General features: G+C 37.6%; 2 protein-coding genes across 2 annotated transcripts in view; one reads left to right on the top strand and one right to left on the bottom strand.

Moving 5' to 3' along the window:
* The window catches only part of USH2A (usherin), a 507,951-nt gene extending 484,695 nt beyond the window's left edge, over positions 1 to 23,256 (top strand). The window contains exons 67-76 of the mRNA XM_081943929.1: positions 3,083 to 3,292; positions 3,992 to 4,230; positions 5,591 to 5,808; positions 9,549 to 9,725; positions 12,266 to 12,349; positions 14,315 to 14,559; positions 17,233 to 17,334; positions 17,897 to 17,968; positions 18,986 to 19,210; positions 20,075 to 23,256. Coding sequence (XP_081800055.1) covers positions 3,083 to 3,292; positions 3,992 to 4,230; positions 5,591 to 5,808; positions 9,549 to 9,725; positions 12,266 to 12,349; positions 14,315 to 14,559; positions 17,233 to 17,334; positions 17,897 to 17,968; positions 18,986 to 19,210; positions 20,075 to 20,164 — 1,662 coding nt within the window. The 3' untranslated portion in view covers positions 20,165 to 23,256. The remainder of the gene's footprint in view (positions 1 to 3,082; positions 3,293 to 3,991; positions 4,231 to 5,590; positions 5,809 to 9,548; positions 9,726 to 12,265; positions 12,350 to 14,314; positions 14,560 to 17,232; positions 17,335 to 17,896; positions 17,969 to 18,985; positions 19,211 to 20,074) is intronic.
* A 157-nt stretch (positions 23,257 to 23,413) lies between these two features.
* Positions 23,414 to 24,939, bottom strand: part of KCTD3 (potassium channel tetramerization domain containing 3) — a 35,737-nt gene continuing 34,211 nt past the window's right edge. The window contains exon 18 of the mRNA XM_081942196.1: positions 23,414 to 24,641. Coding sequence (XP_081798322.1) covers positions 24,074 to 24,641 — 568 coding nt within the window. The 3' untranslated portion in view covers positions 23,414 to 24,073. The remainder of the gene's footprint in view (positions 24,642 to 24,939) is intronic.

The raw sequence follows: 24,939 nt of genomic DNA on the forward strand, positions 1-24,939 counted from the left end.
CTATTGCTCCTGACATTCTACAAATTACTTACTCATGCAAATCATGACCTCAGTCAACCTTTTATGATATTCGTGTTTAATTATACAAATGGTCTTTGATAAATAAGATTAAACATCCTCCCATATGTTTATTCTCTCCTTGATGAAAGTAAAATTTAATTTTCATGCAGATTTGTTGCAGGTCTTCTTTAATAACTGCTGAGTTTCATATAGTGTGCAGATCACCCTGGTTTTGTGAAGCTGACAAAAACAAAGCCATTTCCAAAGAAGAGCTTTGAACTAGACACTTTCTTAGCTATTACATCTTGGAATTCTTCCTATGTGCATTGATTAAGATATCATAAAATACTTGCAAAACCTTAGTAAAGATTATATCTTAGGCAATAGATTTGTTGCTTTATTATCAGTTTAGCAATATTATCAATTTATTACATGTTCGATATAATCAGCTGTAGATGAATAAACAAAATACTAGGAATAGGCTGAATATACTTATTTGCTAAGGGCACACTGATATTCATGAAGCTTTTAACACATATTATTTATATGTTTATTCTATTGAAATGTTAATAACATGGATAAGTTTGATTAATGGGTGCTGCATCCTTAACATTTCACATAGAACTGAGCTCCAGCTCTCTTATGATCTCCACATATATTTTTTTACTACTGCAGGCACTCTGGACTGAGTATGTTATCCTACTAAAGGAGGGTTGTGACTTGAGCTGACTGACCTCATGCAAATGATCAGGAATGGTAGAAGGTTTACTGCACTTCTATGTTATAACCTTTCCATGCTACTCAGTGTAACATTAAATAATTCAGCAGTAAGTTGAATGAACATTGAACGAACATGAGAGATTGCTGGACTTGATGATTGTGAGAGCTGTTAAGTCTCTCACAGCCTGCCTTCTAGGCTTCTGTGAATGCTCCAAAATTTGAGGAACTCAGGAAAACAGCCATTTGTACAGAATAGTATGAGAATTCCTGCACTGGGCAGAAGCTAGACTAGAAAATCTTCAAGGTCCCTTCAATCCTCTAACTCTATGATTCTAGGGTAATATCTGTGGTAGCGTTTACTCAGATAGAAAGTCAGTCCTGAAAGTTGTTCATGTGATATCTTAATCAAATGTTGACATGTATGATGATCCTTTAAAATTGTACAATCCTTAAATAAATTTACTTCTGTTTTTATTTAATTTAATTCCCCAGCCCATTGGCTACCAAACCATTGGTTTACAGTGAAAATATAAAATCACACTTACCAGTGTTATTAATATTGAAATATAATAATAATTTTAAAAGAGTGTGTCAAGTTTCTTTTGGCAGCACGTCAAGTATTGGATGACTGCTATCATGTCTCCTCTCAGGCTTTTCTTTGTTAAGCTAAACATAATCAGTTCCTTTAGCTGTTCTTCATATATTTAGTCTACAGAACTCTTATTATCTTTGTTGTTCTTCCATGTACTCCACCTAGGGCTCCAGCATCTTTTTTGTATTATGGATGCAATATTCTATACATGGTGTCATCAGAATGGTATAATCATTTCCTGTGATCTTGATACTATCCCTTTGTTGAGGCTGCCCAAAATTGCATTGGCTTAGTTGGCAGCTGTAGCACACTTGCTGACTCATATTTAAGGACATCTCTCTCTCTCTCTCTCTCTCTCTCTCTCTGTGTGTGTGTGTGTGTGTGTGTGTGTGTGTTACTACTGTTGAAAAGTTGCCACCTATTTTGTACCTATTTGGCTTTTCCTGCCTAAGTGCAAGACTTTACTTTTTTTTTGTTTACCACTGAACTGTATATTGTTGGATAGGACCCAATGCTCCAGTCTATCAAGATACTTCTGAATCCAAAGTGTTAAAAATTCCCATTCAGTTTTATATCATCATCAAATTTACTGAGCATCCCATCAATCCACTCATTTAGGTCATTTATGAAGATGTTGAAGGTCACTGTGCCCAAGACAGAAACTTGAGGGACCACACTACTACATCTCCATGTAGATGTAGTTTCATTAAGAACAACATGAGTGAAGTTGATCAGCAAATCCATCTGATAAAACAATGTGGGATAAACAATATCCTCTATCTTATTAAGAAGTAGGCTGTGGTCTACTTTATCAAATGCCTTACTAAAATCTAAATTTACTATATCCGTAGCGCATACGTAACTTCAGACAACCTTTTCCTATACCTAGAGTATAATTCATAACAGCACCTTGAATTGCATCCAGAATTGCAAACTATCAACCAGTGCAGCTCACAAAGAAGAATTGTTACGTAGGCATATTGAGGCTTGGCCATCACTGCCTGCATCACTGTATTCCACCACTGCATACAGAAATGGAAATTTCTGGGTTGTGTTCAAGGGCGTGCCCATATAGAGTGTATTGCAGTATTTGAGCCATGGGGTGACTAGGAAACGAGAGACTATCAGCAGGGTCTCCTGATCCAGGAAGAGATGCATCTGGTGCACCAGATGAACCTGGGAAAAAACTGGCTTGGCCATAGTACCATCTGAAATTACATTTCAATGCAACATAATTGTCTCATTCTAGCAACCCTGAGAGCTCACCAGAGATGAAAAGACAATAAATAAATAGCCATGTTTTCCCCAAAATAATACTGGATCATATTAATTTTTGCTCCAAAAGATGCATTAGGGCTTATTTTTGGGTTAGGCCTTTTTTGGGGGGGGGGGAATATGATATTAAACGCTCCCCTCTGGCTGATGATCCTAACTGGGGCTTATTTTGGGGAGTAGGGTTTATATTACGAGCATCCTGAAAAATAATGCTAGGGCTTGCTTTCCTGTTGGGTCTTATTTTTGTGGAAACATGGTGGTCAAATAAATATGGATGCAGACTATAAAAGCATTTCCCAAATTCAGTTTGTTCTGAAGCATTCTCTGTTATTATTTTTTTATATATCAAACTTCTTAATCACCCATCCTTCTCATAGATCGCAATGTAAATGCACTCTGGGTGGTATAGTTAAAGAAACAAAAGCAGAAATGATAGTATGGATTTTTTCCCCCCAGAATGATGTTTTAGAAGTGTTATGAATTCTTGTTTTTCAGGTTTGGTCAGTTAACTCTGCTGGCCGAACTGCTAGCAATTGGACAAAATGTAAGACTGGCCCAGCCCCTCCTCAAGGACTCCCAGCCCCTTTGTTTGAAACAGTAGCTTCTACTTCTGCTGTAGCCACCATCCGTCCTCCTCTAAAGCCAAATGGAATAATCACCCTCTACAGGTTCCTCTCTAATAGCACCAAAGGAAAAGAGAAGGTGGTAAGTATTAATCAAACTATTTGAGTTGATGAAATTTATGGTGACGGCGGTTATTATTATTATTATAGGATTGCCCTCAATAATCATCTTGATTGCATAGAATAAAGGTATTGCGTAGCTCGGTATAGATTTTAACTATTACTGATGTGAAATTTGAAAATAAATGAAATCAACTTTTCCTTCAAAAAGGGTACTGGTGAGGGAAGATGTATTATAGGATTTGTTAAAATATATGCAGTTTTGGGGATGAAAAAAAATGGAAGTACTATTGATTACCAACCATGCTCCTCAGTTTGGGTATTACTGTTCAGGGTCTGGCTTAGTCACTCTCCTTAGGAAGCTATATGCCTTTCCTTGGTCTAAAACTATCTAGGATTAGGTCAGACAGACAGCAGAGTCTTGTGGTTAAGGTGTTGGACTACAACTATCAGGAAGCAATGAGTTTTAGTCTTCTGCTTGGCATGAAAAGCTGACCTAGTGATTTTGAGCCAGTCTCTCAGCCGAGCCTCCTTCATAAGATTGTTATTATTGTTGTTGGAAAAATAGGAAGAGGGAACATCAAATACACCTTTTTGAATTGTAAAAAAAAAGTAAAGGCAGGATAAAAATCAAATGAACAAATATATAGTTTGTCCAGCTGAGTATCGTGCAGTACTTGCATGTCGATGTCTACTTCTGCTTTTGTTCTGTCATTTTCAGCTCTCAGAAGGAACTACTGCTCAGCAGACAATACATGGACTCAAACCTTTTACTACTTATTCTATTGGGGTTGAAGCTTGCACGTGCTTTAACTGCTGCAGCCAGGGACCGATGGCTCAAGTCACCACCCAGCCAGCTCCACCCACTCAGCAGCCCTTTCCCCATATACAAAATCTGACTTCAAGAAATGCCTCTTTTCTGTGGGATGCTCCTCAGGAACCCAATGGCATTGTGAGAAGGTAACTGCTCAGATATAAGCAGCTATAATCTACAGTTGGGAACTCACACCTACATATTGCTCACTATCCTTTCTCTCACTTCTCTCATTTTTTTTTCTGTGCCTTTCTTTCTCTTCCTTCACCAAGCAAGGTGTACAACCCCTTTTCTTTGCTGCACTTTACTTATTCATGAAATAGTTTTGATATACAAAACTAATCTGATAATATATGTAATAATCTTTATGAAACTATAAAATGGGTACATCCATTTGTTTAGATTTTTGTTATCCCATCTTCATTATTTTACAAATAACTCAAGGTGGTGAACATACCTTATACTCTTCTTCCTTCTATTTTCCTACAACAACCCTGTAAATTTGGTTGGGCTGAAAGAGAGTGACTGGCTCAAAGTTACCCAGCTGGCCTGCATGGCTAAGGTGAGAGTAGAAATCAGTTTCCTGGATTCTAGCTTGGCGCCTTCACCAATAGACTCTTCTGTTTTTAACTGTATTAAGTCTCTTAATCCAATACTAACTAGCTAGTTAGTTTTCAGCCTTTCATCAGATTCTTTACAGATAGCCATGTTTATGGAATTGAGATCATTTTTTCCAATACGCATATAGAAGAATAACAATAATGTGTTGCTATTTATATATAGCTTTATCAGTGAGCCCACGGCTTAATAGATTCTTCCCTTCTTCAATCACTTCATAAATGTAAAATATAATTTCAAAGACAAATCATGGATTAAAACCGGTGCCCTAAAAGTACACAGGTTAAATTAGGTCTTATTTTTACATTCATAATTTGGGGAAAATATTTAGTAGAATCTAAGTGTCTAACATGTATTGATATCTAGATTTTTGAAATATAGTATGAATGAATTACAATTTGATACTGATTCTGAAAATATAACTGTGAAGTCTAGGCAATAGGGAATATCTTTATTCATCCCTAATTATTGAAAATATTACTCCACTGTTTCACTGAAATAATGACATACCATTTTCCTATAAAAATCATGCACAGGCACATAAGTAGAATGAATGGAATATAAGAGAACTTTAAAGCAATTAAATTGGATGTCAACCTTTCAGTTTAATCAGCATTTGATATTGGGAAGGATGAACTCACAATTGCCAGAAAAGATTGACTTCACATATTGTGATAATTTATGGTTTGCTTAGCTATGATTTGCTAAGCAAACCATCAATCATTTGATAATTTAGTAAGCTAAATTACCTTGGTTCACATATACATATACATCATAATGTGAATGGTTTGCTCATCACCTAAGCAGAAACAAGCCATATTACAGTTGAAAGCCATATGCAAACCCAAGTGATGTGTTTATTATTAATGCTGATTTCGTTTCTTACAGATATGAGCTCCACATGTACACCTCCTGTCTTCCTTGGTTGCTGCCCATAGAAAGAGTTTGTAAGCCTGGACCAATCGAAGTGAGATATAGTGGAAAGAACCGGCATTCCAGTGTAAGTGACCTTCAGCCTTATACAACCTACAAACTGAGAGTGGTGTCCTACAATTCAGTTGGAAGCACTACTTCAGAATGGATTACTTTTACTACCGAAAAAGAGGGTGAGTTTCTACAGACAAAAATAAAGATTTGCATTTGGTCTCCATCACTTTTAAGAGAGCTTTGCTTCCTATCACAACTATTAAGGGCTGAACCTGGAATTCTTAGGCAAAGGTAAAGGTTCCCTTCGCGCATATGTGCTAGTCATTCCCCACTCTAGGGGGCAATGCTCATCTCCGTTTCAAAGCCCAAGAGTGTCTGGAGACATCTCCGTGGTCATGTGGCCGGCATGACTAAACACCGAAAGCGCATAGAACATCGTTATCTTCCCACCAAAGTGGTCCCTATTTTTCTACTTGCATTTTTTACATTTTTATGTGCTTTTGAACTGCTAGGTTGGAAGAAGCCGGAACAAGTAACAGGAACTTATTCCATTATGCGGCACTAGGGATTTGAACTGCCGAATTGCTGACCTTTCTGATCAACAAGCTCAGTGTCTTAGCCACTCAACCACCATGTCCCCTGTAATTCTTAGAATGGTAAAAAAAAAAGAGACTATGTAACTTGTATCCTATATAATAAGCTTTTAATAGGATTTTTGTTAATTGGTTTTTAAAAATACCAATAATTTCTACCATGTTTTTAAAACATGGACAGATAACTGAAAATGCCCAATTTATATTTTTTCATAATTTAGTCTTACTATTTCTGAAGTTTATAGTAAACAGATTTTCTTGTTCCTTGCAAAAATTAAAAGTAAGTAAAAATGTGAAATTAAAAAATGAAGGAAATTTGCCAAAACCCTTCGCTATTTACAAGTGTCAAGACTGTGCAACTTTTGTGGTATGTTAAAGGGTTGTAAAATCAGAAGAATTTACTATTGTTGTAACAGTTTTCCCAATATTAGAAATAAAATTAAATAAAAGCAGCTGAAATAGGATTATATTATCCAACTGGGTTTCTTTTTAGCCAATCTCCTATAATTTTATTCAGTGTTAAACTTCATCCAATAAAAGTCTCTTCCAATAATAATTAATTTTTTTGTTGCAAGGTGCTCAGATGGTCTAATTTTTTGCTTTCTTTGGCGGATTCTGAACATATTTAAAAAACAAGGTCACTTCTTCATCCTTTTTCTTCTTTGGTTAGCACAAACTCAGGGGAAAGTTCTTGTTTTCCTTTTGTAGGCTTTTTGCTTGTGCAGTGATGAATTAGACAATTGATTAAATGACTGGTACTGTTGGAAGAAATGTCCTTCTGGGTTCGGCTCCAAGTGGGGAAAAAGACACTGGAGACATGGAGGCTGCTTGGAAAGATGGTTTTAATGGTGGACAGAACCACATGGCTTGAGTCCTGAACAGAATGCTTCAATGTTGGTGGAGAAAAAGAGAAGGAAGACCTGAGATGCTGAGACCCTGGTTTTATGCCCTCTCTGGCCTTTGATCTTGAGCTTGTATTCTGATTGGTTGTCAGACTCCCATGGGGCCATGCAGGGGCAACTCTCTAGACTGCTTTTTGAATCCAGGTTTGGTTGAGTTCTCAGATGTCATGTGGTGAGTTGGGTAAAGGGCCAATATTATCATGCCTTAATCCCATCCCCCTGGAGCTGAAGGGGAGAACTCTTTATTATGTAAAGGGACTGGCTTGACCACCTTAATGGCCCATTGACAAAGTGGGTGGGGTCAGGAAGCTGCAGGGAGCTATTCTGCCTTTATAAAATGTTTCTCCCTTTTCACATCCAGAGAAATATTCTGCCTTTTCAATATTTCGGAGGATATTTCATTTTTCTGGGAGAGGGATGGGTTTTAACTTCCACAGTACAATGTATCGTATTGTAATATTGTGAGCTCATTTTACCTTTACAATAAATGCTTTGAGAGGAAAGCATTCTAAAAATGTAGACAAATATATTTCCTAAGAAGTATAGACAGCTTGATAAGAGTAGAAAGACCATCATTTATCATGGTGTTTTAAAAATATTTATTAATTATGAAAAATATGTGTTTATCACTACTGAAGTTAACTATTTTACTTTCCTGTCACATTTATGTAATAGTGCCAGTTACTGCAATTGTAGTCAAAGTTCAATCCTTTTCAGATTCAATTAATTTACTCTTATTAAGAGCGTTTGTTAGACATTTTAACGATTTGGGGAGAAACTTGAGGAGGAATGTGAGAGAAAGGACATATAGCACTGCTTTCCTTCCTTTGCCCATGCCTTATTTGGAGTGCTGGCTCTTTAAAAAAAGGGGGGGTTGACTAAAGAGGAAGTGTAGCAATGGTGGAAAAAGGAAGAAACAGAATAAGAAGGTAGGTAGGAAAGTAGATAGGAAGGGAGCAGACCCAAAAGAACTGAAATCACTGGAGCTGAAGCAACAGCAGTTCCAGATGAGAATAACTGACGATCAAGGACCAGCTCAGTGAGAGCAGTTAGAAGATGCACAATGGCAGTTATTGTGCCAACAGCCACAATAATGTCTGTGGTGCTGTAACTGACTCCAGCAACCCTGAAACACAATACAGACATCAGAGGTAGGCAAGGCGGAGAATGTTACAGGAGGAAGTCTTGAATGATGCCTCTGAGGAACAGCCACCAAATGTGAATGAAACTCAACACCAAACAGCACCTGCAGAATTCAAGAAGCAGGGAAGACGTAGAAGAAAAAAAGACACATTCCCGGAACCATAGGAATGATGATAAGGGGGAAAGGCAGGTGGGAGAGTTGAAGAGTTCCAAAAAAACAAACAAACAGCAACCATGGAATAAAAGTGGATAGATGAGTTTATCAACCTTGGAGATTCCCAGAATTCTGGGAATTGAAGTCCACATATATTTGTGATCAAGAAGCACTGGGATAAACTATAGAATGGTAAATGAAGTAGAAACAGATAGGGACGAAGGTAAAGCAACACAGAGTGAAAGTAGATAGAGTTCCTGGGATTAAGGATATCAACTAAAATGCCTTATGTTATAGTATCGCCTTTATGGGAGGGATCTAGTTGAGTAATACTTTTTAACAGCATTGCTGAGGCCCAGTAATATTTTTTTTTTCACACTATTGCTGAGCCTTCTATGTTTTTCTATCATCTCCCAAAAAGGATACACGGCAGTCTGGAATGGGAGCACTCATGAATTTGGTTTATTTAATTGGAAACATTTTTTTATTTTAATTGCTAATCATCCATTGCTTGAAATTACTGACTCAACAATAATAGATGTAAACACCCATAGAACAGTAGCTAATGATTTGGATAGCTTTTTTTCTTATAATTAACACTGAAGTTCCCTCTAAAATGTAAATGTCCAGTTGGCGATCATTGATTAATTAAAAATTATTAAGTATTAACAAAAGAATCCCACAGAAAACAAGGAAGCTTGTGATTTCAGTTGAGTTTTTATTGCAAGAAAGAGTTGTCTTCCTGAAAATAAAGGTAAGAATTGTTAAGTGCAAGTATATGAAGTGCAGTATTTAAAGTGCTAATTATTACAATTTATAAGTCTTCCTATTCTTCAATTACAGCATTCCCATATAGACAAGTTAATTTTTGCCTTTCCATAACTGAGTCATAAAATTAGTCAGCCTTTTGTCCATCTCTGTCATCATCTCCCAAAAACGACACATAGCAGTCTGGAATCGGAACACTCGTGAATTTTGTTTATTTCATTGGAAACATTTTTATTTTAATTGATAATCATCCATTGCTTGAAACTACTAACTGAACAATAATCAATGTAAACATGCATAGAATAGTGGCTAATGATTTGGATATCAATGTGTTTACTGCTTCTCTTTTTTCTTACCAGTTCCTCTATACAAATCTCCATTTATCATAATCGGAAATTTATCCACCATCTTCTTGGATTGGAGTCACACCTTCCTACTGAATGGGTTTCTGAAGGAATATGTGCTAATGGAAGGAAGGCAACGCATCTACAGTGGCTTTGATACTAGACTGTACTTGCCAAGGACATCTGACAAAAGTAAGCTTGAATTAAAGAATATTCATCTTTAATCTTGCTTTTTAAGGCAATGTAGCAATGTGCACAACTCTTTTTAAATTATTTACTCTTCCATAACTTGATCAGATTATCATTAAGGCAGCTTGCAATCAATTTCATAATAAAGCAACTTCCAAAAATGCTTCCCCATATCTTAACACTGAGCTCCTTAGCCCTTTGATTGAGGGATGTACCTGCTTGTTTTATTTTGTTTCAGTTTCACAGTCACAGTCACGGCCACAGAATAGCAGGCAGTGTCAAATCTTAAGAGAACAACATACGGTGTTGGTTTAGGAATGGGGAAACCTTAACCATGTAAACACACTACATGAGTGACTACATAAGCTACCTCACAGGGTTTTATTGTAAGGAAAAGAAGGAGAAAATAAGAGAAAGAAGCATGATGTTCACTACCTTGAGCTCATGAACAAACAAGGTTGGCTATCAATTCATCAGACATCATGGAAATGGAATTTTAGAGGAAATTAATGGGTAGAGAATGCCACTGTAAGGATTCAAGAGATGCCTTAAATCAGTGTTTTCGAACCTTTTTTGCACTGAGTGCTGAAACTGGAGCACATACGTGCACCGGAAACTGGAAGAACAGTTCCCCTGTGTGCATAAATGTGGCAGGCCTGTTTCTGGCATGTGCATGCGTGCCAGTCACCTGGTATTCTGGTTTCTGGCATGCATGCACGTGCAAAGACCAGCTAGCTGGTGCACATGTACGTGCCGGAAACCAGAAGCTCAGCTCTGGTCTTTCGGTTTCCGGAGCTCCTGTACGTGCAAAAACAAGTTCCATGTGTGAGCCAGAAACCGGAAGTTTTGTCACCCACTGCTCTTCTGGTTTCCGGTGCTCCCGTCCATGCAAAGACCAGCACGCCAGAACCTGGAAGAGCAATGGGCGACGGCTGGCATGCCTGGAGAGATGGCTCTGTGTACCACTACCAGCACAGACGCCCTAGGTTTGCAAACCAAGAAGGTTCATCTCTGCATCAGCATGGAACAGGAAAATACATCATGGAGGATCTGACCATCTCTAAAGATCATTTATATATCTATGAGGTTGCTCTAATTGAAAATGTTGGTTTAGGTTATTGTTTTGGGGTTTTGTCTGCCAGCATTAAAATGCTGAATCAAATTTAGTGGCTTTCATAAATCTAATAAACGTAGGGAAATCAGGTTAGGGACAGATCATCTTTAAGAAAATCTATATGTTCAGTGCAGTGATGGGTTCCAGATTCTGTTCCAACTGGTACGGTCCCGAAGTTACCCACATGCACACGTGTGGCATGCACATGCGCACACATGGTGTGCGCATATGTTCTAGCATCAAATGACGCTTCCGCAAGCCTCCGTGATGCTCCAGCTTCCCCCCAGAGCATCGTGCAGGCGCCGTATGCGCCACGCACATGCACAGAAGCGCTAACAGCACAAAGCACCGGTAAGGAGCGTGGGCGGGCGGTTGGGCCCTCCGGAGCACCATACCGTAATGGTATCCGGTGTTCCGGGCAGGATCCAGTATGCCTGTACCGGGGCGTACCACCTGCAACCCACCACTGGTTCAGTGAGAGTGAATACCAATGTGATAGTATATATTCAATCAAAAGAAACTCCAGGCTGCACTACGTATTTCGCTCCATGCTATTTGTAGCTTCCAGGTCAATCATAAGAGCAGTCCTACTTACACCAGTTGACAATTCCATCCTGAAGTTGCTAATGCAAGAATCAAACTACCAATATCTCTGCCTAGGAATAGGTGTATGAAAAGAGAAGTGGAGCTTTTTTTCCCCCTCTCCACCTCACCAAACTTAGCCTTTGGCCAAATACGCACTACCCATCATTTTTAATATACTTGGATAATTACATCTAGCTTTTGAACTTGTGCACTTTGTACGAAAGAAGACTGGATTGGGGGGGGGGGGGGAGAGATAAAACAATCTGATGAAATACTACTGTAATGAAAGGATAGTCCGGAAGAGATTCTGATTATCATCTCCCATGCTTACACTGATTTTAATTTAGTGATTAAAATAGAGGAAAAAATGTTAAAAGCTCAAGGAGATTCAGTGGTTCTCGGGTTTTGCTAAATTGTAGCAAAAGAATAGCAATTAGAAGAAGCAATTGTCATTGATGGTTGTTACTTCTTTCCTTTATATGTGGGGATTCATTTAAATGACCCACCAAAGATAAATACATTTTATCGGTATTTGGTGGCATATTTCAGGGGTATGGGTTTTAGGATCACTTCCGGTTCTGGGTTACAAAAATCCAGTTGAACACTCAGTGACATACAAGAAGCAGGAAAAAAAACCTTTGCTGCCATCTTGTGGCTATCCAGAGTTTTGCATCCCATTAAAGGATAGAACTATCATTTGCAAACTTTTCAAGTATGGAGGGAAAATATCAATGCATTTTATGCCTTCCAAGACAAAAGGCTTCTATATAGACATGCAAATGAAATCATAATATAAAAGGTGCATATAATGCTCATATTTTTTTAATTCTTCATTTCTTTTTAGTTTATTTGTTTCAGGTGACTTGCATCACTGATGAAGGGAGTGCTGTAACACCAGTAATCAAATACAATACTGCTACTGGATTTGGTAACTACTTAAAAAAATTGCTCATCATTATGTCTGGAAGTTGTGTTATAATTATTAGCTGCAAGTATGAAGCGTTTAGTCCGTAGAATAATTTTTAAAAAAAACAAAGTTTTATTGGTTTTTTTAATATTTTAGAAAGGGAAAAGGTATGGGAAGGGTTACAAATTTTGGCAGCCGCGAAGTGCGGTAGGTGCACCCGCCCCCCTTCAGACTCATAGTATACATTTGCATAAAATTCAAATATTACATAATAGCATATAGTCAGTGTGGTAAATTCAATTGGTAATTTCGGTCAGTTTATATCACATGGATTTTCTTACTCATTTGTGTGATCTGAGCTTTCTTGATGTCGCCCCATCTCCCCCCGTTGGCAGTGCTCCGGCCCCTCCCGTGTCTTGTATATCTACTGAAGTGTCTTCTGGTTTTTCTAGGAGTAGCTTATTTTTTTCCATAAAGGCCTGCGCCTCTATGGGTGTATTAATTCTCACTCTTGTCTCCTCCCAGAATATTAGCATACCTTCAGGCAGTAACCATCGAAACCACACCCCCTTCTGGTATAGTTTATTCGCCAATTGCGAATAAAATTTTCTTTTCTCCCTCACTTTCTTGGGCCGTAGAATAAATTTTTTATTCTCTTAATTGCATCTATGTATTATAAAATACACAAAGTATCTTTCGTGCTTCGGTTATTTTATAATACAGTTCTTTTTGTCAGGCATAAGATCATAAAAATATGAATCAAGAACAAATATTTCAATTGTTTCCCCCTATATTAACAGTTCCCTTCAGTTTTGATATTTGCTACGCACAAATCAAACTCAGCATGGATCATTACAAATAAATGGACACATTGTTGTTTTTTGTAGAAATAAATTTATTTTTTAATTTTATGCCTCAATTTGACAAAAATCATCAATCTAAGGCTGCTTATTTGCATTTGAAGGGAAACTTTCGTTTGAATGCAACTAGCAAACTTTGCAGAAGTAGCTTGTTTTGTCCATGACAGAGTGAGTGAGAGAGTGTCAATCCCTTTTTAATACATCTCTGTTCGTGCTTCCGGGTAGCTGTTATTTATAATACAAAAATGTTTATGCGTTAACATCGTTGCTGTCTTGTCTGCAAGAATGAAGTGTGCACACAGCCAAGACATTACCTTAAGCTGAAAACAATAGAGGAGACAATTAATGAAAAGGGAAAAGCCAGATTAGCATTTATTTGTTTATTCATTCATTTGGTGAGTGAGTGAGTAAGGCTTAGCTGGTGTACTGCCTTGGCATGCTTCCATGCTATTATTTCACTGATACATGTATTCCTTCAAAATTCACAAGCTATTGCTTCAGGCTTGCATGATCAAATTGTCTGACATTTATCCAGATACGTTTGCAAATACATGTCCTTTGCTGAAAAACAAGAACAATGAAATCCTTTGTAAATCTTGCCCCACTTATTCATCCAAACAGCTTCATTTTACTTTATTTTTATTTTTTTAATACCATTATAAGAACTGCAATGGGCATTATCACTCTAATTTCTTTGGCACAAGCACAGAAAAGCTTTTTGCAACATGCCTATATCTAAAAGCATAAAATATTCACCCAATTTCAGCTGTGTAAGATTACTGTGATATATCTGCCTTAATTTTAACAGACACACACAGTCTGCCCTCTTCTCCCCAGTGTTCCCATTGCAAACAGCAATGCCAACACTAAAACAGCATCTGCAAGGTGAAAAGTGCTTTGCATCACTGACCATTCACATATTTAGGCACTGCAGCACCTTGAAAATGAGAAGGGTGTGATGAAGTAGCCCCAAATTACAAAACTAACAGAGAACAACTGAATCACATATTTTCTTTCTGAAATAACACATTAATTTCCTCCTGCTTCTCTCTCTCTCTCACTCTCTTTCTCTCTCTCCCCTCTGTCCATCCCTTGCTTGCCACCAATCCTTTTCTGGATTCCATAGGTCCTGTCTTGACAACTCCAGGAGAAAATAACAAAGGCAACACAAAGCAAGCAATGTTCTACACAGAGTTGTGGTTTGTGATACTAATGGCGATCCTTGCCTTGATCCTCCTAGCAATTTTCCTGTCTCTAATTCTACAGAGGAAAATAAACAAGCAGCTGTATTCCCGGGAAAGGCCTCCTTTAGTCTCAGTTCAAAAGAGAATGTCACCAATGAATGTCTATTCACAAGGAGAAACTCACATGGTATGGTGCTCTGCCTATGTTTTGTAAATGGATTTCCTGTGAAGAGGTGCCCTGTATTAGAATTGGTGGGCGGATTTGTGGGCCAACGTGGATACACCCATAGACACCACATAAAACCAACATCATATAAATCACATCCATATTGGAAATACATCCAAATCACCCTTTGAAGGACAACAACTAAGGGCAAACTACTGCTACTAATATAGCAGTGGCTCTTAAACCACATTATGATTGTGGAATTGTTTCCTACATATCACTTCCACAGCAAAGCAGGAAAAAAATGTGCTTTATTTATTTACCAAAGAAAGAATAAGACTGTCCAAACTAAGTCCCTTTATTCTAGCAGCTGAGCAGGTTAAAAAACACATGCTGAAAACATTATGCTGCCAGAAATAGATGATCTGTGTTGACCTCTCTCTTGCCATAATGCACCAGAAGGCACAACTTAATTATGTATTTCCCTTAAAACATGAAGTGAGGAAATGCAATGCGCAGGTAAATGTTTCATTTTCACAGTTTGCACCTGTACTAAAAGCATTTTAAGGAATTTAGCAAGTCAATCATTTTTTATTTAAACATCTAGGGCTCACCAGTAGACAGTTAAGATTACTCCTCAAGCATTTCTAAATTTGGGGCCCACATGGATATCTTAAAGGGAAATATTTGCACTCCAGGACTAGTCCCAAGCAGCCTGGACCTGCTGCTTTCAGTAATATTTCTAAGGTTATTCAGGTGTGATCTTAAAGGCTGGTTTAGGATTTCTTCGTACAGTTTTACTGAGGTTTCTAAAAAAAAATCTGAGCTTTGGAAACATGCTTCTTTGTTCATTAACTTTATGACTTGTCACATATAATGAAACCAGATATCAGCAACACCAAACATTGTAGAGTTTGTTTTGAAAGGTATATGAAAAGTCACAAGAAATACATAAAGAATGCATCTTCAGCTATAAGATGTCCACTGTAAAGAAGCTTACGGTTGGACGGGAGGCGCGATGGCTCAGTGATTAAAGACACTGAGTTTGTCAGGTGGAAAACTGACTGTCCAGGTTCAAGACCCAAGCATCCCGCAATGGAGTGAGTTCCCCTTCTTGCCCCAGCTCCTACCCATCTAGCAGTTCTAAAACAAATGAGAGTAGATAAATGGTGGGAAAGTAGTAGCGTTCTGTGTGCTTTGGCATATAGTCATGCTGACCACATGATGATGGAAATTGTCTTTGGACAACACTAGCCCCCTCGACTAAGAAACAGAGATGAGCATTGCCCCCTAGAATTGGACACATCTAGAAAGGAGAAACCTTTAACTTTTACAGAGGCATACATAAGCCAAAGCCTGTTTTTCCTACAAAGATGTTTCCCCACATCTCAGGTCTTCTATTCCGACTTTTAAGGCTGATAACAAAGGTGAAGAAAATTAGGGTTTTAAGCAAGAAATTCTAAACACAAATATTATGACAATCAAGGTACCTTCTTGTGTGGAAGTGCTTCTCTATCCTCATGCATAAAATGTATTTGCTGAACAGGTGGTGTTTATTGCCAGCTACGTCATGGACATAGGCCTGGCTCACTTTTCAAAGATCTCTTCAAGAGATAGGAAAATTAATACACACCTTAGGAAGAAACTTGGATGCTTTTTGTTTATTAATTTAAATAAAATATTTACATCCCTTAAGAAATTGGATGATACTCTGGATGATGATGATAAAATCAGGGGCCTTTGGGAGCGTAATAATGAGAGCGGGGTATTTGTAATTTAGCATTTCAGTTTCCCAGGCATAATTATTTTGGAACCCTAAAGCTATACTCAAGTAAACACAAAGGATTTTTTTAAAATCTCTTTATGCTGGACTGACAATGCTCTAACAAACTTTAACCAAGCAAGAAGCAGAAATTTCTCTAACTCAGATATTTAACTATTGCTGGTGTATATTACAGGGGAAGGACAGAATCAGAAGGTTATCTCAAACACCTATGGCTTTAATCCCAGTCCTTACGCTTTCTTTCTCCAATTTTATAAAAACCAGCAACAAAATACTATTTGTCACTAATGACAGTGTAAGATAAAACTCCATTTTAAATTTTCAGATGCTATCTAGTAGGTTTTGGCCATATCAGAAGAGACTCTCTTGGACTGTGTTTGTGCAAAGTGTCTACTTCTATTGTATCTGTCCATTGGTGGTTCCTTCCAGCTACATTCCCCCCTCCCCAAATTTAGCCACTCTAGTATAGAAAGGTAAAGGTTAATGTTTCCAGTTGTGTTTGACTCTAGTGGATGATGCTCATCTTCATTTCTTAGCCAAGGGAGCCAATATTGTCCAAACACATTTCCATGGTCATGTGGCCATGACTATATGCCGACATATGCTAGACATGGACATTTGTAGATGTACATCTAAGCCAACCTATTTGTCAAAAATTGCTATATACTTTCAGCATAATCCACTATCTAATTTCTTCTCTAAATCAGTCAACAATTGGGGAACATTTATATTTGAAAAATGTTTCACTTTCTCAACTCCTCAGCTTTTCTGGTGTGGTGGTGGTGGTGGTGGTGGTGGTGGTTTTGTCTTCTGCTTTAGAAGATCTAAGTGCTCTTCTTGTTCTGCCTTCTAACTTCACACTTTCTCTACCTGCCTTCACTTCCCCCCCTTTATTTCCTATACCTATGATGTTTCCCTCTTTCCCTGATAATTCACAACACCAGCCTCCTATTGCTACTTCTTTACAAGTCCCTGTTATCTCATCTTCACAAGTATCACCGAGCTCTGATAAGGTAAGCCTTTGCAATGCATATGTCTGCATAAACATTTGAGAAAGATACCTTTCTAACTGCCAGGAAGTCTCTCTTTCTCTTGCTCTTTGTGCTCCCTCCCCATTAGATTGAAAGAGTAGCTCAGTTTTATTATCCTTTTCAAGGTCACACAGCATACAGTGCTGATAATTGTCAGTGCTGCTTTTACATCTAACTCAATTATTGCGTTGAATTCAGAACACGACCACTGCAGTCCCATACAAATGCTAGGCAAATTTGTCAGTGAAAACAAATTGGTTTTCAGTCACCATAAGCCTTTACTGCTAACAGCTTTCCTTTCTTTTACGTCTTATTTTGAGGGTGGGTGGGTGGGTGTAGCGGGGGGACTGTATAATGGGGCAATAAGACACTGCAGATCAGAATCACTTTATGTGAAGATATTGGAATTTTATGAGCCTCCTTCTCACTGACCTTCTGGATTACTCGGTATAAGCCTTTGTTGATGCCTAACTTACAAGAGAAAATTTGTTTTAGCGCCTGAATGATTAAACAAGTAACACTTTTCTTCCCTTTTAAATCTCAGTTTGAGAGGGTGGCCGATACATCGGAGTCCTCCTGTAGCGTCACACTCAAAAGCTACACAATGCACTTGGAGGTAGTGAACTCTATTGGGTGGAGCAAGTTTGCAAACATTGACAAGTCTTGAATTTTTGGCATGATAATACCTTGTGTGGGCTTCATTTGTTGCTGTGTGGCATTTTGAACCTGAAATTAGGTTGATACGATTTCGAGTATAATTTTGGCTGCGGGGGGTGGGGGGGTGGGGAAGTAGCTGGACAAATGAAGAATATTTGCTTTTATGTTCTGTAATAAATGAGCAATGCAGTCAAGTTTGCTTACCTTTGACTGCTGAAAATTAAGCTGATGTGCCACCCTTCATAATATAACTCTTAAAGCACAAAACTTTGGTAATTTGTGAGCAGATAGTCAAACTTGTCCGTGTTGCAGGCCGAGAGGGGCTCCTTAGACTGGCTTGGCATTTGTGCTGGTGATTTGTGTGTCTTGCATGCTGAAGTCCAACTTGTGAGGCTACATTGCAGTAGACTGTGCTTCCCTTGGAGAACAATAGCTGAAGGGATAATTGATGTACATATTGCATTTGTAAACTCTGCTGGAATATAGCCCCTCTACCGTCATCAAGAATGGTCTACAACAAGGGTGTCAAACTCAAGGTCCATGGGCCAGATCCGGTCTGTGGGGTGCTTAGATCTGGCCTGCAGGGCCGCCCTGGAAACAGCGAAGGACTGGCCCATGGTGCCTCAGCAAGATAAAACAGTCGCGACAGTCTCCTGCTGCTCTCTACCACCGAAAATGGAGCTTGGTGACCTGCACACACTCCCCCCCCCCGAGCTCCATTTTCATTGGCAGAGGGCAGTAGGAGGCCATCGCGGCTGAAAACAGAGGGCCACACGTGGTGACCTTGCCCACCCTGGCCACGCCCACCCCTGCCCCTGAAGTCCAATAAAACCCTTATGCGCCCCTCAATGAAATCAAGTTTGACACCCCTTGTCTGCAATAAGGAAGAGTCCTTAGTGGAAGGTGCAATATAAAGATACCTTGGTTCTTAAAAAGTAAAAAACAACAACAATTGTTTGTTTGCTTCTATTCCTAGGGACTGTCAGATACAAAAATTCCAGGACCAGCATTGCCTTTGAGTACACACAGCAGTAGAAACATTTCTGTCCTTCAGGGGCCAAGCCAAAGCCAGATAGAGGATAGGTTTTCCCAAGATTCCCTGCATCGAAGTGTCAGTCAGCTGATTGAAGCATCTGAGAAAAAGTCCTCGGTAGAAAATACTGTTTGGAATGCCATTATTAATGGCCATGACAGCAATTTGGTAAGTCAATTTACAAAGACACCTGGTTTAGCTTCAAATACTGATATACCATAATCGCACAACCTTTGTAACAAATGTCAATCATGCTGAGTAACCCAATGATAAAACGAGACCAATGACCTTTGTGGGTATTAATATTAATTGTGCAAATGCGCTAAGTCACCCAGTCCTTTCCAGATCTTTTGAATTTTACTACTGTAAGGCAGGCAAGCACAACCAGTAACCAGAAACTGTGAGTGGTAGTACATAATAGGCTTAGAAAATCAATCTGTTGGGGAAAAATGCCTCTTCTCCTACTAATATAATATGCAGCATATGCATTTAGCAGTGCATGTTGAGTTGTGCTCTAAGATGGGTATACAAATCTTTTAAATAAATAAAATGTCCCTGAGAGTGAAACAATGTTATCCTACTATATAAAATTAGGCAGCATCTATGTTAAGTTCATTTAATTTTAACCCTCTTTGTCTGCAAAATCTATTTGCTTTGGAACTTCATCCATAACCTTCCTTGTGATAAATATTATCCCCTATTCTATACAGTGGTTTTCTCAGCTAAGGATATGCTGAAACGTAAAGTCCCAAGTGGCAACTACAAAGAATGTGCAAATTTGGGGAAAGCAAATGTAATAATCATCTTTGATTTTAAGAGCTCATAGCTGCATTCAGTTTTGAATATTTTTTGAACTTTTTGATATTTAGAGAGGCAAACAGTGAATTTCACTGGGTCAGCATGGTCTTTTACTTAAGTAAATTATAGGATTAACCAGCAATAAAACTTTGTTGATTTTAAAAAATAGTCTGAATGAGATCTCAATGTCTTTATTTTGTAACTCTTGTCTTCTTAAAATTGCTTTATTTTAAGTGTGCAGACGATGAAGATCTTGTGAGCACTATCAAAAGCTTCAGTACTGTCACCAAACCACATACAACATTTACTGATACACACTTGTAAGTTATTTAGCCATTGCCACAGAACAGAAAAATATGAAAGCCTTGACTATTTTCTCTTTGTAGTTATTGTGAAGTAATGCTTCTGAAATGTTTCTAGTGTTTATGAATTACATCTTGAACTGTCTGCATGTGAAAGCTATTTTCTTTTTATCAAAACTTAGAAGCTTCTTTTCTAGTAACACATTGTCTAGAGCAAATGTATTTATTTGAGAGGTACATATTATTAATTTTAATGCATTTTTTGGGCAAATAAATAGTACTACCGAAACCTTTATTCGGCTCATTGCAGGAATTGATTGAATAAAATGGTGAAAAAGGAAAGATACACACAAATTTAGCATAGGCAGTTAATTAAGGAACAATATTGAACTCTTCACAAAAATTAATTACTGAAAACCTTTAATTAATAAGAAATTAAGACAATCAACAATCTTGTTAAAACAACTTAAGAGTACATAGAAGAAATGCTTAATTATACTTTATTATGATACTATGCTTTAATTAGTTCCTTTGGCCGTACAGCGAAATCTTTCAAATAATTTATTAGTTATAGATAGGGGAAAAGTAACCAAAATGTAAGTGTATAGCTATTCTATCTTGACTTTTCCATGCTTACATAGTAAAATATGCTTGTGTGAGAAAATGCTTACTTTGTGTCAGTAATTAGCTTAACTGAATATGTTTTTCTGCTGGCTGTAGCTGATATTCTTTATTGTTCTGTTAATTCTGATACTCACATGATCCAATGTCAAATGCTATACTTTGTAATAAAAATCATGGCATTTCTCTAAGCGGAAATCTACCTATTAGTCCCATATTAACTACTATGGCCATGGCACATATGTAGTTCTGCTTCTGTGGCAAAGATATTAACATTTCAAGCCTGGGAAGTTCAGAAGCAGACCACTGTGGTGGCAAATATGTACTTCAGAAGACAATGCCACCGTAAAGCTTTGGTGCCCTAATAGAAAAAAGGTGGACAAATTTGAATTAACAGCACTCCGAACTATAAAAACCAGAGTTGTAAGGAATAAGATTTCTGTAAGTGCTCAGAGCAGCAGAGACAAACCTGTGCAGCCTAAGATATACCGATCAAGGCTGTTAATACAGGTAGTCCTCAACTTACAGCAGTTTGTTTAGTGACCATTCAAAGTTACACTGAAAAAAAGGAATTTATGACCATTTTTCACACTTCCTCAGTTACGGGATCAAAATTCAGACACTTGGCAACTGACATATTTATGACAGTCGCAGCATCCTGGGGTCGTGTGACCTCTTGCAACCTTCTGACAAGCAAAGTCCAAGGGAAGCCCGATTCACTTAAGGATCATGTTATATAACTACTGCAGGGATTCAATTAACAAATGTGGCAAGAAAAGTCATAAAATGGGGCAAAACCCACTTAACAAAATTGTGGCTCAATTGTGGTATTAAGTTGAGGATTACCTGTGCAGAATTTCAAGTGTGTGCATCATTATTATTTTTTAATAGTTCATATCAAAACTGATCCTTCACAATCAGAAATGTAATATATTGTCAAGCTGCAGGGTATTGTTTCAAATTAAAAAAAAATATTTTCACTTGTTTCATTGTGTCCCCTTGATATTGATCGATTGCATTTTTTTTTTACAATAGTTGAATGTTGTTAGCACATAGCTGTGAATAAACATTAGTGCACAGTAGCCTTACTTTTTCTGTTTCATAAGAAAATAATTTGCATCTTTAGGAACATATAAAGTATCTGAAGTATAAAGTCACTTACCTTTGACTAAATAAGGTGAATCAGTCCTGAAGTCCCTCTCAGTTGTCAAAGAAACAACTATTTAACTATTTTCAAACAGATTCATGAAATCTGTTTTGATATATGTCAAGTGTAATCAAGCAAGATGGTAAAGAGTATGGTAGAACATATAAAATTCAAATGACAACTGTTCATATTAAGAAAAACCAACAACAGTCAAGAGAGTAGAGTTTAAAATGTCTGGAAATTTTAAATCCTTGTTATGCATTGTATAATTCACATTAAAGTGATCGGTTTTTATTCTTAATTGTAAAGTCATTTGGAGAGAGTGGGAGCTACAATTTTCATTACGCACCCATCACGTTTTCTATGGAAGATTATTAAAAAACATAAGCATTCAAAAGTTGCCATGCTTATACATGTTGAGGGTTTATTATCAGATTTATATCTTATAACAAGGCAGGCTTATAGTTTTGTATATTTTATTCTATGTTGGTGGTGTTACATTGATACAAAATCTGTATCTAAATATTCAACAAAGAATATTGAAGGATCAAGTATAAGCCTGGCTTTGGGATATCATCTTTCAATTCTTGCCTTCTTTTTCATATTGCAAAAAAGGGAATAATTATCTACTTTAAAATATGCTTATGATTTCTGAAAACACACAATAAAACATCACAAAGAGGCTCAGAGAACAGACTCTATTTGTGCAAGACTCAGTAAAATCCTGGTTTTCTTCCAACCTATCATATGCAACTGAGGACATTCAAGGCTATTATCATTAAGGGTCTCTATGAAACCAGAGATCTGTAAGAATGTAATTTGACTGGACCGAGGGGCAAAGGAAAAGCAAGAAGAAATTTCAATAATGCTTGTGCCTTTGCCAAAGAATTAAAAGACACTTTCATGCACTATTGCTCCTAGAAATATTGGGAAGCTTAAGTCTACAAATTCCATTTTTTTCAACTGTGCAGACCTAAACATTGCTTAATTTGATACAGTGGTATAAGAAGTGAAGTTCTCTATGAACTTTTGGTCTATAACTAAGTAATTTGTAATCAATCTAGCAGTTCATCATTGTAAACATTAGCATATGTTGTTAAGAAAGTGACTGGAGTTCTCCTTTCCTGTGGCATATGGTAGCATGCTTTGGGAGGTTTTCCTCTCTTACTGATTGCTGACTAAACCAGACGACACAGAAATTTTGTAGAAGTAATTTGTGCAATGTCTCATAATAGCAGGCTCCACTTGCAAACAACAGCTGGCACATGGAGCTTCATAAAATGCAAGAAATCACTTATGAGAGCAATTATTAATGGCTTGATAGGAAGGTGTGGCCCATCTTTCTAGAATTAATCCACTAATGTGATTGTAATTAAAAGGAATGTACAGAATGACATTTATACTTTAATATTTGATAAATATCTGCAAAGTAATATTTTATAATAGCTGTAACAAGACATTTAGGATTTCAATTTGGTTAAGTCAACACATTGAAGCGTGAGATGATATACAAAGTTTATTAATACTAATAAAAACTGGTGTCACAGCAGAAAAAGCAAGACATAAAATAAAGCACCTAACTCTTACCATTATTGTTTTCAACATGGAAACCACAATGAAAGTATGAATTGCTCTATAGATAGACCATAAACTTTAAATACGTAGCATGTTTGTAACCAAGATTAGGAAACAGTTACTCTGCAACAAAAATGGTAGTGCATGCCAGCCTGTATTAAACAAAGCTTGAAAACGTCTGTATCAGAACTGGACTTCACATAGACAGTTATAGAAAGGTAACACCAATCTTGAGTAGTTCAAAAATGCTTCCATTGATTGTGCTGTGAAGCCAGGTTTTTTTAGCAGCTTTCTCCATCTGATGACCTATTAGAGAAATCAGCTTCAACTCCCATAATTCCCCAGAATTGAGCCAGCCTGCTCAACAACATTACGGAAGTTCAAGTCCAACTTATCGAGGGAAACACCAAGATTGGAAGGCTGATTTTTCTAGAATGTGTTTCCTCAGCCTGCCTGATTCTCACTCAAACTCATCTTCAAATAGAAAGATACAAATTTAGATACATAAATGTGAAATTCGTCCAGTTTAGTGAGAAATGTTTGATATACATGTGGGATATAGACATCTTTTATTTTCACAAGGTATTTTCATAAGGTATAATCCTGGCAAGATGAGTCACTTTTCTTATGCCGTGGAGAAACTGTTGTCTTTGTAGGAGATGGGGAAGCTGTACCAAATACTTCAGAACTTCCTTCTACAATGTTTGGTGAGGACACCACAAGATGTGGTCCTTTCTTTCTTCCAAGGAAGCCCCCTCCTTCAAATCCACTCTTCCTTTTGCAGTCTGCTTTGGTTTCATTGTCTTCATCATTTCCTCTTTTTTTCAATTCTAATATGCCTTCAGCCACTTTCTGAAGTTCCGTTCCCCCATCTGGCACTCTGGCCATTCTTATCTCAAGTGCTAAGGCTGAAGCTTTTTTGTCAGTTATGTTTTCACCAATTCTTTTGCCTTCTACCTGTACAGGACTCCAGCTGCCATTCGGAGGAACAGCTTTGTCTACCATGGTTTTACTTAAATTAAAAGGTTGAATTTCCCTGTAGCTGTGAAAACTTTCTGTCCGGCGGGCTCTGGCTAGTAAGGGGCTCTCCCGATATGGCCGTATGGAGCCATAGGTAGCAGTTTCATGGATTGTTTCCCGGTGCTGTAACTGGAGACTGAAAACATTTAAAGTTTTTTAAGTAATTAAATTAATAAATTGAGCATGTCAAATTGAACAAAATTTACTAACTAGAAAGTTGGATTATTTTTATTTCCATGCAAAAAATCATAAATTATTCATTATTGCTTGGGATCACTACTATATGGAGAAGCACATTACATAATTCACACAGTCACACCCTAGGAACTCTTTATACCATCTCTATTCTGCACAGTTTGCAAAATATTATATTAACTTTTAAGTAAACAGCGGGATAAAATGAAGTCTTATACAAGGAAACATCTAGCTTAAAT

Source organism: Natrix helvetica (genome assembly GCF_964273705.1).
Source record: "Natrix helvetica genome assembly, chromosome: 2".
NCBI lineage: Eukaryota > Metazoa > Chordata > Lepidosauria > Squamata > Natricidae > Natrix > Natrix helvetica.